Source organism: Cyprinus carpio, chromosome B25, assembly GCF_018340385.1.
Source record: "Cyprinus carpio isolate SPL01 chromosome B25, ASM1834038v1, whole genome shotgun sequence".
Taxonomy (NCBI): domain Eukaryota; kingdom Metazoa; phylum Chordata; class Actinopteri; order Cypriniformes; family Cyprinidae; genus Cyprinus; species Cyprinus carpio.
In genome coordinates, this window is record NC_056621.1 from 12,307,892 (window position 1) to 12,325,164 (window position 17,273).

Genomic DNA, 17,273 nt, shown 5'->3' on the forward strand with positions numbered 1-17,273 from the left:
CAAGGCATCATAAAACTGGTCAATATATATCAGTACCTTCAAAGTCTTTTGAAGTCATACAGTAGTTTTGTGTGAGAAATGATTAGTCTTTATTCACTCAGTCTCATAAAAGATTGCAAACGGATCACTGATTGAGTGAGCTGAACTCGACTCCTTCAGAATGAATCATTCAGGATTAACCGATTCACTGAAAAAAATACTTCTCTCACAAACTATAATGGATGTCAAAGGCGCTCAGTCAATACTTCCTTCTACAAAAAGAAAGTCATTTGGGTTTAGATGAGGGTGAGTACGTGAGTAAACTGTCCTTTTCAATGCATCAGTACATTTTAAAAGGAAGCTGAAAGAAAAAAATAGTAAAAAGTAAAATCAAACCCAGACTGCTCAACTGAAATTATCATGGTTTTATTACTTGTAATGAGAAGTAAAGCCCACCCAAGCCTCAGCAATGGTGGATAAATGTACTTTATTCACATCTCATACATATATTTGCATATATTCATATAAAATACAGAATACAGTAGACTGTCACCCAGACAATGACTGGGCCACAATTCCTTGTTTACTTTTGGCACCCTGACTGGCTTCCTGACTAGCTGTGTTCTGCAGTCTTACAAATATGATGCAGGCTCCAATTGCGGCAGTTGGGACGAGCCAAATCTGAAAAATCCTGGTACTGTTCCCTTGTACGTCCCTCTCATCTCAGCATCACAAAACAGAGCAACAGTGCCTTCTGACACTTCACCAACATCCCCAGTAGTTTCAGGGCAGTGGTGGGAATTTCACTGGCTGGCTTATGTGGTCTGTGGTTTGTGTTTTGGGGGTCTTAACTCCCATTTTCAAAGTTTTAACACACAAAACTCCTACAACATGTAGGAATGTTCCCACTTTTGAAGATTCCTATGGTGCAGCTTATCGTTCTCATTTACTTGACCCTTTACATGGAAATTTATCAGGGCACAAACAAAGACGCCAAAGGAAGCTTCATCACCCTCTAGACAACAGACTGAGAACTCCGGTTCAATGAGGTTCCCGAATTGAGTGTAAAAATGAATTTTGCATGTATATAATCTGTGACCTCACGCTGTAAAATTACCAGCACTGTCCCGAACTACTCTGAGATGGTTTGAAGTGGTTAACTGTGATGGAAAAAGCAAATACTTACACTGACATGCTCCATCGAGAGCTTTAAAATGACTTGGATTAACTGCATGAAAACACTACAATGAGACCTTTCCATTGCTGCCTATGTTAATACGAGTTTTTGTAAACAACCACCTTAACCAGGACAAGATATTACTCACCAAATGTCAACTTCACATTACATACTGTATCTTAAAAAAACAAACAAACAAAAAAAACTGTTGTGCTCTAACTAAGAAAACAAAGACTGGGCAGACAACAGGTTATTCCCCACAACACAGGATATAGATCATTACAACCAGTTGGAGAAAGCAGGGTACAAATCAAATCTGATCTCCTCTGAGTTTCATCTCAAAATCATTAGCACTTGTCTATGTGAGTCGTAGCTATTATAAATCAGTATGTACAGATTAAGCGCAAGCCATGTAAGACGTCAGATGTGAACATGCATAAATCGATTCGTACTCAGCAGGAGACCGAAGCCGGAACCGGATCGTGTTATGCTTTTCTTGGAAAGTCATCTGAAATGTCCTAGAGGAATTTTCTTGAATATAACTAGTGCAATATCATTATTATATTATTTTTTTTCTCCGTAATAAATATATGGCTGGTTATCCAAAAATAATCTTTACAGGGAGAGCCATGCTATGAAAAGGCACAAAAATATGAGTAGAAGCATATATGTAGGTATTCTCTTACTGCTAGCGAGATCTTCCGATGGCATCCTGTATTCGAAAAAGTCGCTTTTTGTGGTTGTGAGGTGTACCGTTTTGTTTGACGTAATACTACTTGAGTTAGTTTTGACCCATATTTAAAGATGCATTTCGCTCTAGTATGGCAGATTTTTTTTTCTACAAGCTATAAAACTCTCATGACCATTGGCAAAAGCCGAGTCGTCTATAAAATTAGCAGCCACCAGAAATGTCCTCATACTAAATGACTTCAAAAACACTGAAGCAGACTTCACAAAAAGCTGTAATGTAAAACTAACTGCATAAATCACGGGTGTACTGATATATAGCTTTAAAAACGCTTAACGGCGTCTGTGAGGAGCTATAATGGTACCTAGAAGGTTGCGGCTAGTATGAACGTAGGGTTTATTGTCGAAATACACAAGCGATTAAGGATTGCTGGATATGTTTTAAGGTTGAGACGATCAGGTATTCGTCGTCTCGATTGATATTTGATGCCATGCAGGTCTCATGTCATATTCAGAAAATAAATAAATTAAGTCCACACCACCAGTCTATAGTGACAATAAAAACAATTCACAAATCAGATGATACAATCTGAGAACGACTTTACTGATTCAAGCACTGAAAAGGCGTCTATCTGGACACCCAGACCAAAAGAAAGAGAGAGAACAAGGATGAAGAAAGAAGGAGATGGACCAGTGCAGCTGGAGGTAGTCAATTCTGCTTTAACTCCTTTTAGATAGCCATCTGCTCTCAAGCAACAATATGGCTGCCCTCCTTCTGAACTGTGGCTCCCGCGCTCCAAAAAATGCGCTTGCTATTTGATGCTTCCAGCTGAATCCAATGCCGTGTTGCTTTCATTCTGTTTTTCATCGAATTCCTCCTCCACAGTCTCCTTGCCGTCTCCAAGAGGAGAAGGAAGCTTTAAAGAGCATGAAGAGCGACTCTCAGAAGTTCTCAGAAGGAGCAACTTTATCTACCCCGAAGGGCTCAGCAGTGGTTGATAAGAGAGGGCGTCAGTTCGTCTCAGGCCAGTATACATCCTTCCTTCACAACAAGAAGTTCGGTAAGAGAATCTTTCGGAGGTGGTGCTTGTTTGTTCCTGTCCGTTGTGCCGTCTGAAGGAGTGACTGAAATGTTGTTAATGAGAAACAAAATTTATGGCTGCGGCCTCTGTGTAACAATATGCTGTAAAGTAGGTTAAGTTGATACTTTATTTAGAATAAGAACATTATTTACCTGCGTTGGTTAAGCTGGGGCTGGATTTACACTGCCATGATAATATTTAATCTGTTTCTGGAAAAGGAAAACAGGAAGTTGGTGTTAACTGGTGTGCTGAAACAGCTCAATAGGTCGGACAAAAATAGACCCCCAAAATATTTGGATGACTCAGCAAAAAAATAAATAAAAATTGTATGATATTTGGTCCAAAAAAACAAAAACAAACAAAGATAGACATGCAAATCATTTCACAAATTTAAATTTGTTAGGTTTCAAATCATAAAACACAAATATGTTAAGATTTTTTTTTTAAAGGAATAGTTCACACAGAAATAACAATTCTGTCATTGATTACTCACCCTCATGTCGTTCCAAACCCGTAAGAACAAAAATAACAACTTTATTCAAAAATCCGTCTCCTCCATGTCACCCTAGTGCCATTCTGAAGTTGACACAAATCAGTATACGTTGTTTACGTTCAGTGGATACATTTCTGTGCGTTGATCGTGGTAATTACATTGCTGTCTATGGGAGGGTCAGATAGCTCTCAGAATTCATTAAAAATATCTTAATTTGTGTTCTGAAGATGAACTCTTATGGGTTTGGAATGACATGAGGGTGAGTAATTAATGACAGAACTTTCATTGGTGAACTATCCCTTTAATATTAGTGCGTCCCAAATCGCATACTTGTGCACTATTCTATGACCTTTTTTAGTATGAATAGTGCCAGTAGTGCGTTTACACTAAAAATTCCAAAAAGAAAAAATGCACTTTAAACACCCGGATGATGCACTTAAATAACTGAAAAAATTAAGTGTGGAATGTTGGACACTTTATGCACTCAACTGTCGCAGCTTTAATTACGTGTGGAATGTTGGAGAGTTTTTGGACTTTGATTATGAATGACAAAATAACCTTATATATATATTTCATACACTACATGGTTGAGTACATAGTGCATAAGTACATAGTGTATAGTGCGTCATTTGGGACGCAGCTTATGTATTTCATTTTTTTTAAGTTTTCAAATATTTTAGGACTCAATGGAAAGCACAGCACACTATGCAGACTTGAATATTTACTTTTCAGATATCTCCACATCTAATGGGGGTATATTGGCTTCCTCTCCTGAGAAAAGGGCGGGACCTTCTTCTGGACTCCGTTCAGTTTGTGGGGCATTTCTTCTAGATTTCATCTGCATTACAAAAGGAAAAAGAAAAATACCAATCAAGATTGAAATCGAAAAGGCTGAGATGTTGAAGGCTCAGCAGAGCACACCACCACACGTACCTTCCAGACCAACAGAAACACCACCACTGCGATGAACGGGATGGCGAGCAGCGACATGAGACTGCTCTGCACAACTTTCGGAAGGAATGCCCCTACAGAAAAATGAGACTGGTTTTATCAGTTTGCAAAGGTGCTCTTGTTGAACTATGACAGGCAGCAAGATTAACTTTCAACATCAGAGTACATCAGTTGAACTAAATCAAAAATCAGACCTGCATAACTGGATAACTCTCTTGAAGTAAATGTTATAAATAAATGTTAAAATAATACATAAACTACAGTAAAACGGAAGAAATAATATAAAAAAATGTTGTTGGACAGTGTTCCTCAAATAATTGGTAAAGGAATATATTACCCCAAATAAAATAAAATTAAATAAAACAACATTTATTTGCCCACAATTCATTTATTGTTTCCTCTATAGATAGTGTTTGGGTAGCTGGATAGCCATCTTCAAATAAATGTTACAAAATAAAATAAAATTATAAACTAAATTAAATAAGTTTTATGTCAACATTTATTCAACCTCAAGTCATTTCTTGTTTCTTTGGCTAGCTATATAGTCATTTTAAGTGAATAAAGTATAAAGGAAAATAAAATAATAAAATAAAATCTGTCATCATTTACTTGATGTTGTTCCTCAATTCCTCCATGGAACATAAAATGAGGAATTCTGAAAATGTTCAGAAGGATTTTCCCTTACAATAAAAGTGAATGGCGTCTAAGGCTGTCAAGCCTCAAAAACGACAAAAAAATAACATAATGGCCCAATACTTGTCTGCCAACCTGGCATTAAATGTCTTTACTTTCAGCGGATATTTTCTGTTAATACAACACCAATCTCCTTGATTTTTGGAGCTTGATTGCCTTATTCATTTTCATCATAAGAAAAACAGCAGTATCTCTTCTTGAGTTCCAGTGAAGAGATAAAGTCATAAAGTTTTGGAACAACATGAGGGCAGGTAAATTATTTATTTACTTTTTCATTTTTGGACCTACTATCTCTTGGATGAATAGAGCAGTGATGACTGAAGACATTTAAGTGATAACTCACCTTTTTCGGGGTCATCAGGCAAACCGTTATGTTTCTCTAGAGAAAGCCAGAAACAGAGAAGCATTAAGTCTCAGATAGAAACCGTTCATTGTTAGACGCTTAAAAAGTCAGACACAATTTTCTTTTCTCTCTGCCCCATGAAAGATCTGATCTGTCCGCTTTTAGAAAGAAAGAGCTTGCGCTTGGGAAGATCTGAAGATTGCTCTGTAATCAACATGTTGACAATTGGACTTCGATTCTGCTCTCCCTTTCATGCCGTTCACTAGGGAGCGTCTCTTGGTTTTGAAACTCAGCTGAGACTCTGTCATAATAGCGCTGACAAAAATATGTTGCCTCTCTTGTTTTGTCCAGCGGCTTCATTTGAACAGGCGTGGAACACACACACATCCACCCACACACACACACACACAACGTGCAAAATTGCAACCAAAGCTGCCACAAGAGATATGATTTAAAAGCGGGTGTTAACATCTAAAACCTCAGTTGCAAATGGGTGGCCTTCCACAAACAACATTCTGTGGTTTCTCAATAGCTTCATTAAAAAGGACATAGACAACACTCCACAACATGTAGACCATGCCTTCGCAAGGCCTTTAAGACTGGTTATGACATGCACCTCACCATTTGTACTATGTTGCGCTGATGTTGTCAACGCTGTGGTAGTTGTCGTAACTGTTGTTTTTGTAGATGTGGGACATGGCGGGGGCTCGCAATCCTCAGCATCTTTCGATGAATTAGCAGTATTGAAAAAGTCCTCCACAAATTCAAAATACTTTGCCGTAAGCCACATCTCATTTTCGTAGTGACAATCGAATTCTAGCATTGAATCCTCCTGAAGAATCAGAAAAAATGGTTTCCATTCACAAGTGGATCATTTGTTGTGATGATTTACTTTTAATACAAATGAATAGTTTTATATAGAAATTTAAATAAATAGAAAAATAAATTATACAAAAATATATTGTAATAATAAATATTCATTTAATAAAATATTTAAACTATTCTTGGAAAAAAAATCATAAAACCTTAATAAAACATACCAAGTTTTGCACTGCTTTAAAAAATGAATGATCAATGGAATTATTTTTCCAAGTGGTTTTACAAACCTTGGCCATTGGCTGCTATTTTTTACTTAAAAATAAGAAAAATTAATAGTTTTAAAAATCGTTTTAAATCAAAATATACATTTTATAGAATTTTAAATGTTTTTAAATTTGATTGAAAAAGAAATTAAAAAAAACTTTTATAAAACACACCATAAATAAAAGTTTTTTTTAATGAAATCCATTTAAACTATTTTTGATAATGAAATTAAGACCTAATTAAGACCTTTTGTACTGTTTTTTCCCAAATCTTTTTTTTCCAAAAGTTTCTCATTTTTATAGCTGACAAGACAAACTTGTAACACAACAACAAAACATACTAGATAAATTAAGATTTCTGCATGAAACACGCTTGTTATTGTAATCACTTGGTTGAGGTAACTTACCAAGCCATGTCCAATGTGATACCGCATCTCTTGCAGTATTTGAACAAAAGTGCCTATATTATCTTTATTGGAGGATATGTTCCCAAACTTCTGCGCCAGGCCCTTTAAGCTCACCTCCAAGTGAAATACATTTAGCTTCACCCAGCACATGCCACTCTTGAAGAAAAACAAAAGACATTACTAGAATATCACCATGTTTGCTTTTATTACGCTGAACGATTCAATGAAACTGAATAATAACAACTCACCACTTCTTTTGGTATATAACGTAATGTAATCTTGTAGTCTTTTGGAATATTCTGTTTCTAATAGGAGAGAAGAAAAGCAGGTTCTAAGTGCCAAAAACTACAATGCAGATGGCCATTTCATCATCGATAAAGATTCAAAAATTAAACTTTAGTATGTAGCCACAATGTAAATATGGAATTACTCTAATTTGCTTTATATCCTCGTCTTAGGTATAGTTATGGAAGCCGCACACTTATGTACTTCAAAAGATTTGAATGACTGGTTATTAACCTTTCGGCATATGGCACACACTGTGATTTGGCATCTTATTTCGTAAATATTTTGCTAAAGAAAAGCAAATGCCATTACACAACTCACATGTTCCAACAAAGCGATAAACTCAATAATCCTTTCAGGCTGATGATTTTTGATGATCCTAAAAAGACTGTCTGCAGCGAAGCATTTGTTTTATATATACGACTCTATTATCATACTTTGAACCACATGTCTGGGGCTTTCATTCCAACACACATGAAATAAATTTCAGCTCCTTCCCCCCAGAGCATCGGTAAATCAGCCTTCGCTGTTGTCTTTCACAAAAAACGCTGGGAAAGAAAAGCGGCACTGGAGAGATAAGAATGTCCGAGCTCTTACCAACAAAGAAATTTTCTTGATGTCATCTGTAATGGGATTTCCTATTTCACTGGAATAGGCAGCAACTGTCATGTACAGCAATAAATGGACACAGGTGCATATCCAAATCTGAAAAACAAGAGGTAAAAGATCAGTTTAATTTGATTGTATCGAAAATCTTGTAATAACACAGATCTGCTTGTGTCCTAATTTCTAAGCTCATTGTTTGGAGGAGTATTAGGCAAAACGGAAAATGTTTTCGCTGCTATTTTGAGAACATCCGGGTCAGTTTTGATGGAATAAATGAGCGTTTTTGTCTAGCAAAGTCTCCTTCCCATCCGCTGCTATAAAGCTTGTTGTCCCATGGTGGCTTAGTGCTTAAAGCTTTTGCTCCCCTCTTCCCAGATCTGCGATTTGAGCTTGTTGCATAACATGAGGCAGATTAGCTCTTAACCCTGCTTACAAGGGTGATCCCAGACAAACAATGCATGAGCCTTGTCGGGAGAAACGGGCTAGCGGTTGAAAGAGAGGGGGAGCGGAGCAGAGGTGAAGAGCAGACTCATCTGAGGACAGGCTGTTTAGCCGGAGATGCTCTGAGTCTGTAATTGCACAATTACAAAATTGATGCTCTGCAATTACATATTTTCAGAAATTAGGTTGGTTTTGTGATCATGTGACCACAATTGGATGCATTTCTCTTGAGGCATTTAAAGTCTCTTTTTTCTAAAGTCAAAATGAATCAAACTTTTCATGAATAATGTATGTTTCTGGTCTTATTGTATAAGATTCATCAATGTATGCTATTCCAAAGTTCACTTAAAAAGTAATAATTAAAATGTAATAATTTTCTCCCATCATTTTGTGCAGACTGTTAAGTCATCGTTTTAGCAAACTAGCATTCAATTTAGCTGTTGTTTTAGAACGCTAACATTCTACTTAGCTGTTTTTAGCAAACTTACAGTTTAGTCTTTGTTTTTAGCAAACTTGCATTCTGTTTCGCTGTTGTTTTAGCAAACTAGCATTCTGTTTAGCTATTGTTTTAGTAGCACTTTATTCCTTTAGCAAATTAGCATTCTATTTTGCTGTTGTTTTAGCAAACTAGCATTCTGTTTAGCTGTTGGTTTAGAATATTAGCACTTTATTACTTTAACATACTAGCATTCTATTTTGCTGTTGTTTTAGCAAACTAGCATTCTGTTTAACTATTGTTTTTTTGCTATTATTCTTTTTTAGCAATTAACATTCTATTTTTCCTATTTTATTTTGCTGTTGTTTTAGCAAACTAGCATTCTGTTTAACTATTGTTTTTAGTAAATTAGCACTTTATTTATTACTTTCGCAGGCTAGCATTATATTTTGCTGCTGTTTTAGCAAACTAACATTCTATTTAATTTTAAGTAGCCGTTATTTTAGCAAACTAGCGTTTCATTAGGTATTGTTTTAGCAAACCAGCATTCTAATTGGCTGTTGTTTTAACAAACTAGCATTCTATTTAGCCATTGTTTTAGTAAGCTAACATTCTATTTAACTGCTATTTTTGCAAACTAGCATTCTGTTTAGCTGTTGTTTTAACAAACTAGCTTTTATCTCCATGCTGGTACATAATGTCCACTTTTCATTGTTCAAAATAAAACAAAATAAAATCACCCACTACGCTTTTTCTCAATAGTGTATACCCTGATTCTCTCAGAATGTCACATTAAGTAAAATATTTTGCAAACCACAGTTTACTTTGACTTTAAAAGTCAAAGACATTATAAAATGCAAAGCTAGTGACAGGATATTCAAGAAAAAATGTAAGATACAACTTAATATAACAAACATATTTCACCTAATTATGAATGATTGGAGTAGGGGTGCCTTAAAGGTGAAGAATTTACAGACTGAATAAGAACAGTATAAAAGTTAATGCTAGGCAGGTCATAAGCTTTTAAAGCAAATCTACAAATTTATAATATAGCTATAGCCTAATAAATGATGCAATAGTTTTGATTTCCCCATTACGTGTTTCCAAAATGTATCTTCTTTCCAACTAGCTCTTCCAAAAATATTCTTCCTGGTTAAACAGGGCATGTTTATTTGCATCGAACTATAAATAAGACTGGTCTCATGTAAATGCTTAGGTTTTGCTTTGAATTAATGGACTGCAATATATAATTCAAAGTAAACAATGCTAGTACACATGACAGTATCTGGAATTAGTATGCACTCAAATAGGCAGTTATTCTTTTGTGAGTATTTCAGACAGCATCACCAAGGACGTTAGAGATCTCTTGTGTGTTGTGAACCAGATGAGGATTTGTTGAAATTTGATGAATGAAACAACACATGGAAGCCCAGATGTTTCATTGGTTATATTATCCATAATTTGACTTCCTCCAAGATTTTAAAGTACCTTCATAGCCAAGAACTATGATTTCAGCAAGTACTTTGGACACAACAACAAACGTCTGTCTGTCTCCTATTTAAACGTCAACAATTCAAACTCACTTGTGCTCAAATTCAGCTCTGACTGCCATAAATCAATAGACTGTAAGCAAAGCCAACCACTCAACTGATATACTGAACAACATGTTACTCCCAAACCATTGGCACGAGCTGACTATGTAGGCAGCGTTTAAGGCATTATAGGTGTGTGTAAAGGTGTAGGCATCTCCTAAATGCTGTCTCCTACAATACAATACAATACAATTGTAGAGTATATAGTATATTAGTATACTTTTAGTACTATTAATATAATAGTATAGTATCTATTAGTATACCCTATACCAGAATGCACTAAAATTAGCTCTGTGTATAACTAATTTACCAAGTAAATGCAAAAAAAAGAAAAGAAAAAAGTAATTACTACCGATTAACTTTGTTTCTCATAACTGTGCCTCAATGCCACAATTGCAATTATTTTCCTTATAACTGCAACTTCATTTCCTGCTTTCCTGTTACTCTATACACCAAATTTTCACCCTCATAATTACAACTGCATATCCTGCAACACAACCTTGTTTATCATAATTGTGACTTTATATCTCACAACGTGGCCTTATATTATATCCCAACTTAAATTTTTTCCCCACATAACTGTGACTATATATCCTGCAGAGTGACTTTATATCTCACAAATGCAACCGTTTCTCATAATTGTGATCTTGTATTTCACAATGTGACTTTGCATCTATGAAGCGCAAATGCAACTTTTTTCCTCGTAATTGCGATTTAGTACCCCATAACTTAATCTCACAATTGCAGCTTTGTTTCTCATGATTATAAAGTCACAATGGAGATACAAAGACATAAAGAGACATAAATTTTGTCAGGCTTTGATAAGACATTGTACAGACTGCTGTATTATCGCCACAAAGAAATCTTGAAAGTGTTAGCTTGCTACAACACATCAAATGAGAGGTCACTTTCATTTAGCCAGACAAAGGAGATGTGAAGCAGGACAAGATCTCATTATGGCTGACTATGAGCTGGACTGACCACCGGCAGAGAGAGAGAGAAAAAACCAGCGACAACTCAAACCTCCCTTTTGAACATTATGTTAACGGCAGCTCTCTCGACTAGAGATCATTGCCAGAGTCATGCTGACCAGACACTTTGATCGCTAGGGTTTATTAACTTTGCAAGCTCCCTAGACGGACATACAAGCTTATTCTGAACAATGTACCATTCACTACATAATCTTATTAGCGAGAACAGAGCACATGGTGCCAAAAAATATGTCTAGTCATCTATCATCCTTTCATCTTTTCACAGTCTATATCACGATATCTCATGGTGTATATCAGTTTAACACTTCAAAAACAGGCAGAATCCCAATGACTGATATTAGCAAGCCTATGAGACAAATGCTAACACTACACGCTAATGTAGCTACAAGGAAAAAGCTAAAAGATGTGTGAAAAACAATACTGTCTCTTAGTTTTGATTACAAAAAGTGACCAGATGTGTGTCTGGAAGGCAGTTTTGTAAAGCCATGCGATTTACTTACGCAGGCCAGAGAAGCAAAAGGACAAATATCAGCAGCCAGAAAACTAGCATAATCATTTCAGACCTTGTTGAATAGCCAGCGACCAGTATCCACTCAAAAACTACACAAATTAAATTTGCTTCCGCAAATTGCACTCTGTCTGCCCGTGTCCTTTCATGTGCACTTTACAAACCTCTGGCTAACTGAATAAACACTAGTTAAGATGCTATCAAATGTCCCAAAGAATATATATGCTTTCTCATGTTACCAAGAATGTCAAATTCTTCCACGGCAGCCATGACTCTACTCTTCTGTGGATCGTATTGATCATTTCTTCAATGGGGTTAGTCAGTAAAGTCTAAATCACCAGGTGCTGCTAAACATCTCAAACCAAAGGAAACAATAGGAAAAGACGTAGCGGATTTATACTAGATAGGGTAACATCAATTAAGCTGCAATGTCCTCTGATGAGTGTCTGAATAGAGGGCAACAGGCCACAGGAGCCCAATGAAATGTGATCTGGCAATTTTATAGCTAATTTAAAGGGAGTCTATAGACTGGGTGGGAGCAAAAATTACAATAGCCTGTGCTGGAGGGAGGCCTTGTTCAGGAACTAACCAAGAAAAGTAGAAATGCTAATGGAACCCACCCAGCGCTTTGAGGAGAACACTGAGAAAATGATTCCTGAGAGAAAAGAAATGCAAAGATATTATCGCGAAACGATTCATTTCCAATCGCTAATTGAGCCAGGAATTGAAAAGCTACTCGAGGTAAACCAATTTCTGCAATAAAACAACAGACAAATGGAACACATAATAGAGAAACAAAAACTAATGAGAATCATATTATACATTAGAAGTTTAATTTTATTGACATTCAATTTAAAGAGTGTGCCAATGAAAGCAAGAGACTTATTTGCCGGTCCAGTGATTTCATTTTTATCATTGGGTTCAATTCACTTTAGAGAGTCCGTTACACAAATAAGCTCTTTCCAAACATGGATGAAGTTTCACCCTTTATTGTGAATGGCCATCCGCTATTGAAAACATTTTTATTAGGACTAGGCTTAGCAGTGTCAAAGTCAGGTGTGTGTCAAATGCCATGTAAGGACTAAAAGGATATGGAAACAAAGTAAACAGTTAAACAGGCCTAATGGAATGGTGTTGCTGATAATGTTCAGTTAAATTATGGTTCAACCCTGCATTCCTCTTTCTGGTATTTTATCTCCGTCAAGGCTTATTTCAAACCACATATTTATGTATTAACTTAATGTTCCAACTGTGTTTGGATTACTCGGTAATCGATTTACTATGTAGTGAACTTCTGCTTTTTGCATTACTCGGTGGAAAACTCTAAACTCTACAAGTTATCTTTACAGCACATGCTCATCTGATATGACAAAATCAGATTTATCAATCATAAACATTGTCAAGCTTGGACACAACAACGCACTGTTGCATATCTTCAGTCCAAACAGGAAATAAAAAATAATTACATAAAACCATTCCTAGTAAAATCCAGAATATGATGTTACTAATTACCTTTGATCATACGCTACAGATTTATCCATCAAATATTAATCCTGTATTAAACAGTTTGTTTTTCATAGTGCTGTTGGTGTAGTTTTTTTATTTTTAAATTAACCTATGGCTTTCTATGTTACAGTGATTTTTTACAATTTTTAAGGAAGGAAGAAAAGAACCCTCGTGTCTTATCACTAGTACAAAGACTACTCACCTTTTTTTTAGTGACTTTCGTTCAGATATTTTTCAGAAGATTTGATTTTTTTTTTAATAATCTTTTTAAGAGAGTTATCTACCACATTTGATTTAAAGTTAATGTGATATAAAAGAAAGAGACAATGGTACATAACAAACAATTTATATGAGGGAATTGATGGACAACCATCCTATAAATCTGTGTAATAATAATCCAATACATCAGGGGTTTTCGGTCTTAATTTTATTTTTTCTTATACATTACTGCTGTCTTTAATCCTGTAATGCTGTACATCCCATATAAACTAACATTTGATATTTAGCCAAATAAGACTTTCTGCAGAGTATTTTTAAATTAACAGAACATTAAGATTGTGGATTATATTACTTCAGGAATTTTATTTTATTTATTTTTATTTATTTATTTTAATAAAGTTGAAATGACATTTCCAGCTTACACACAAGCATATGCCATTGTTTCACAACCTTGTAGTTTGTTCTAGCAGTCTTGAAATATGTGTTATCACTAAAACCAGTTTTTAAGACTGTAAATAGGATTACTGTTTAAATTGCGTCTGTAGCTCATTTCATGTGTTGCGACTTCACAGCTTAAGAGCAAATATACAAGTCTTCACTTTTCCATGTCTAATTTCAGAGGTTAAACATACAAATCACATTTGTACATTTAATTCAGGCCATGCACAAGAATGTAAACTTCATGTATAGCTGCACGTTTCACAGCATTTCTAAAATGAAATCTTCCAGAAAACAACTGTGTTGAACTATGCGCTTACTGAGAACAAACCAGACAGAAATCGTGTATTACCCATGAAGAGGAAAAGCAGCAAAGTACCAAGTTTTCACCTACTTCAAGATTGCTAGTTTTTGATGTATAACACTTCCTCATTGTCAAGCTGCAAACCGTCACTAACTTATTTTTGCCTTTGGGCTTGGCATATGATTGAAGGTGTTTTGCTTTCATGCAAGATGTTTCACATAACTGAGCCTCAGTTTTGGCAAAGGGGTCGATGTATGTCACGGGTGTTGGTAAAGAGCTGTACAATCAGTTCAATGATTATTCACGTACTAGGCTTGGTTTCTTAACTGCAGAATACTATACACTGAATTGAAGGTGTTCACACGACACTTTTCTCATACATTAAATTATCTCCAATAGATTAACCACAAAAATCAAAGAATCAGAAATCAAAGCTGTCACATGTATAGTATGAGCAAGCTTCCCTGAGCTTATGTTTGCAAATGATTAACTTTATTTAACTTTAGGTTGTAAGTGAGACAAGGTTACAAGCAATAAGATTTAAATACAGCGGCAGGTAAATGTACTTTCAAAACCGCCAAAGTTAAATAAATTATGTGTGCTTAAGAATAAAGAACATAATTGAACAACATGTGAATGAATGCTCTAACATTGTGAGGTGATATGCTTATAGGAGACCAGAGTTCAAATCAAGCCTCAGCCGTTTTCCCATCCTGGTCTATAATTTGTCCCCTCTCTTCTTTAAGTTCTGCTTCTCTATTACTATCTATCAATAAAACAGCAAAAATGTCAAAAAAATCAAGTCTTTAAAAAACATATGTGACCCTGGATCACAAAACCAGTCTTAAGTCGCTGGGGTATATTTGTAGCAATAGCCAAAAATACATTGTATGACTCAAAAATTATAGATTTTTCTTTTATGCCAAAAATCATTAGGATATTAAGTAAAGATCGTGTTCCATGAAAATATTTTGTAAATTTCCTACCGTAAATATATTAAAATTTAATTTTTGATTAGTAATATTAGCATTGCTAAGAACTTCATTTGGACAACTTTAAAGGCGATTTTCTCAATATTTTGATTTTATTTGCAACCTCAGATTCCAGATTTTTAAATAGTTGCATCTCAGCCAAATATTGTCCTATAAGCTTATTTATTCAGCTTTCAGATGATGTATAAATCTCAATTTCGAAAAATGTTCCCTTATGATTGGTTTTGTGGTCCAGGGTCACATATGTCTTTGGTGAGCACCACATGCCAATTTATCATCGTAAAACTGCTTACTCCCAGCAAGGTGAATGACTTCTGTCTCTTCCTACATCAATATTAACTAGGCTATGTATTATTGAAATTTGAGTATATTTACAACATGGCAAATATTCATAATTTACAGTACCTAAAAGCAAGAGCAGAGCCTCGCCTATTTCACTTAAAAGCAAGGGAAGCATTAGTGATGCTGCCTGTAATGAAAACCATTTCCTCTGGCTTATTTCCCGTTGTACAACATTTCCAAGACGGCGAGTAATGTACCAATAACATGTAGTTCGAACAAAATATATATGCATGTAAATTTTCCGCGTTAACCACTTGCGTAAACGTTCAAAGGTCGTGTCGTTTTATCAGTATTAATTTACACTCATCTGCCTTTTCGAGGACTTCATATTTATCGATCATGTCTTAATAGTCATATTGTTCACATATATCATCGAGAGGACACCACAGATCATCGAAGACAAAATATTCCCTCGTTAAACGACAACGAAAGCTGATTTCTGAATCGAATTATGCATGTCTCACCACATCGTAAACCATTTGAAACCAACTACAATGGAACACTTAAGCTTAATTCTTTTTTTTTAAGTTGCAAGTTGCACTTCTTTTAACCATTTCTGGTTTAAACTCCGAAAATTCAAATAGAGTAGAAATGACGAAAAATGGATGTGACAAGTTAAATGGATGGAAACAAACACTCGGTTACAGTATAATAACCTTCACCTCTGCGAAATCAAAGCGTGTTTGTGGTAGCCTACTTAACGAAAAGGGTCAAGTTCATTTTAAATAGTAATATTATGTAGCTAGTCCTTCCACACCCCCACCTACTAATTAAGTGCGCGCATTTAGCGTCTTAAAATAGGCTACTTAACAGCTCAACTATGCGATAAAGCCTGTTCAGACTGTCGCATCAATATTTTGTAATATAAAACATGCTATCGTGATCATTTACATTTCCCTCAGTAACGCTCTGCAGACAGCGCGTTTTTGCAAGCGCACGTAGCAAAATAATAAAGCAAATCACATATGATTCACGCTAAATTACTCGTGTCCAAGCAAAAATCCGTTCACTTACGTTTGACTTCTTCATATGGAACGAGAGGAGTAACTCCAATGTCAGCGAAACCCTATTTTATCTTACTTCGGCGGGCAGGGAAAGGGTTCTTTTCATCCCAAAGGTACATATCCAAAATCATCATAAAGTAGAATCCAAGTCGGGAGGGAAAGAAAGTCACCTAAATTTGCGTAATGACGGTAAGTATCCAGGTAGACGCTTCATACCGCACGATGGTGAACGGAAGGCTGCGGAAAGAATCAAGAGTTTTTTCCCAAGAGCAAAGCCTTTTTATCGTGTTACTCCAGCGCACTCCCGCCCACCCCAGTTTCTCTCGATCGTCTGCTGCCCTGGGTCTCACTCAGTCGATTTCACAATCACCATCCAAACGTCCAACTGAGATTTATATGATGGCAATGTTTTTGTTGTTGTTGTTGTTGTTGTTGTTGTTGTTGTTGTTGTTGTTGTTAATTTTCGCAGGATGGAGTCGCTTGTTTACGGATTGTCGTGCAAATTTTGATTGTCTGCAAATAGTTTGTTTTGCAGAGTAGGTCTCTGGCGCTGGACTGTTGTTGCCCTGAGACATTAAAGAAATGCATAGCCTAGCGATTGTTGATATCGTTCTGGAAAACGTGCACGTTTAATCCATCTTATTCCTGTTCTAACTATATATCAATATTATGTTGGTGTAAGTATAAATGATTTGTTTTTGATTTATTGGATTT

General features: G+C 35.7%; 1 protein-coding gene across 2 annotated transcripts; it reads right to left on the minus strand.

The window, feature by feature from the left end:
• Window positions 1–389: 389 nt before the first annotated feature.
• LOC109072229 (kit ligand-like) lies at window positions 390–16,885 on the minus strand. 2 transcript variants are annotated; one of them, XM_042752732.1, is made up of 10 exons: window positions 16,570–16,885; window positions 7,777–7,884; window positions 7,143–7,199; window positions 6,895–7,050; window positions 6,027–6,237; window positions 5,406–5,441; window positions 4,352–4,443; window positions 4,144–4,256; window positions 3,078–3,134; window positions 390–2,968 (listed from the first exon to the last, which is right to left on the minus strand). In XM_042752732.1, exons 1-9 carry the CDS (start codon window positions 16,582–16,584, stop codon window positions 3,104–3,106), a joined length of 819 nt encoding a protein of 272 aa, XP_042608666.1. In that variant the 5' UTR covers window positions 16,585–16,885; the 3' UTR covers window positions 390–2,968; window positions 3,078–3,103. The 2 variants fall into 2 exon arrangements, with proteins under 2 accessions (XP_042608666.1, XP_042608667.1); XM_042752733.1 differs by having other exon boundaries at window positions 16,730–16,884.
• Window positions 16,886–17,273: the final 388 nt, after the last annotated feature.

Excerpts from the sequence above, each read along its gene's own strand:
- LOC109072229 (XM_042752732.1), bottom strand. Across the intron at positions 7,051-7,142 it reads GTTATATACCAAAAGAAGTG|AGTGGCATGTGCTGGGTGAA; the intron begins GTGAGTTGTTAT and ends TTTTTCTTCAAG. Across the intron at positions 4,257-4,351 it reads TGTTTCTGTTGGTCTGGAAG|ATGAAATCTAGAAGAAATGC; the intron begins GTACGTGTGGTG and ends TTTGTAATGCAG.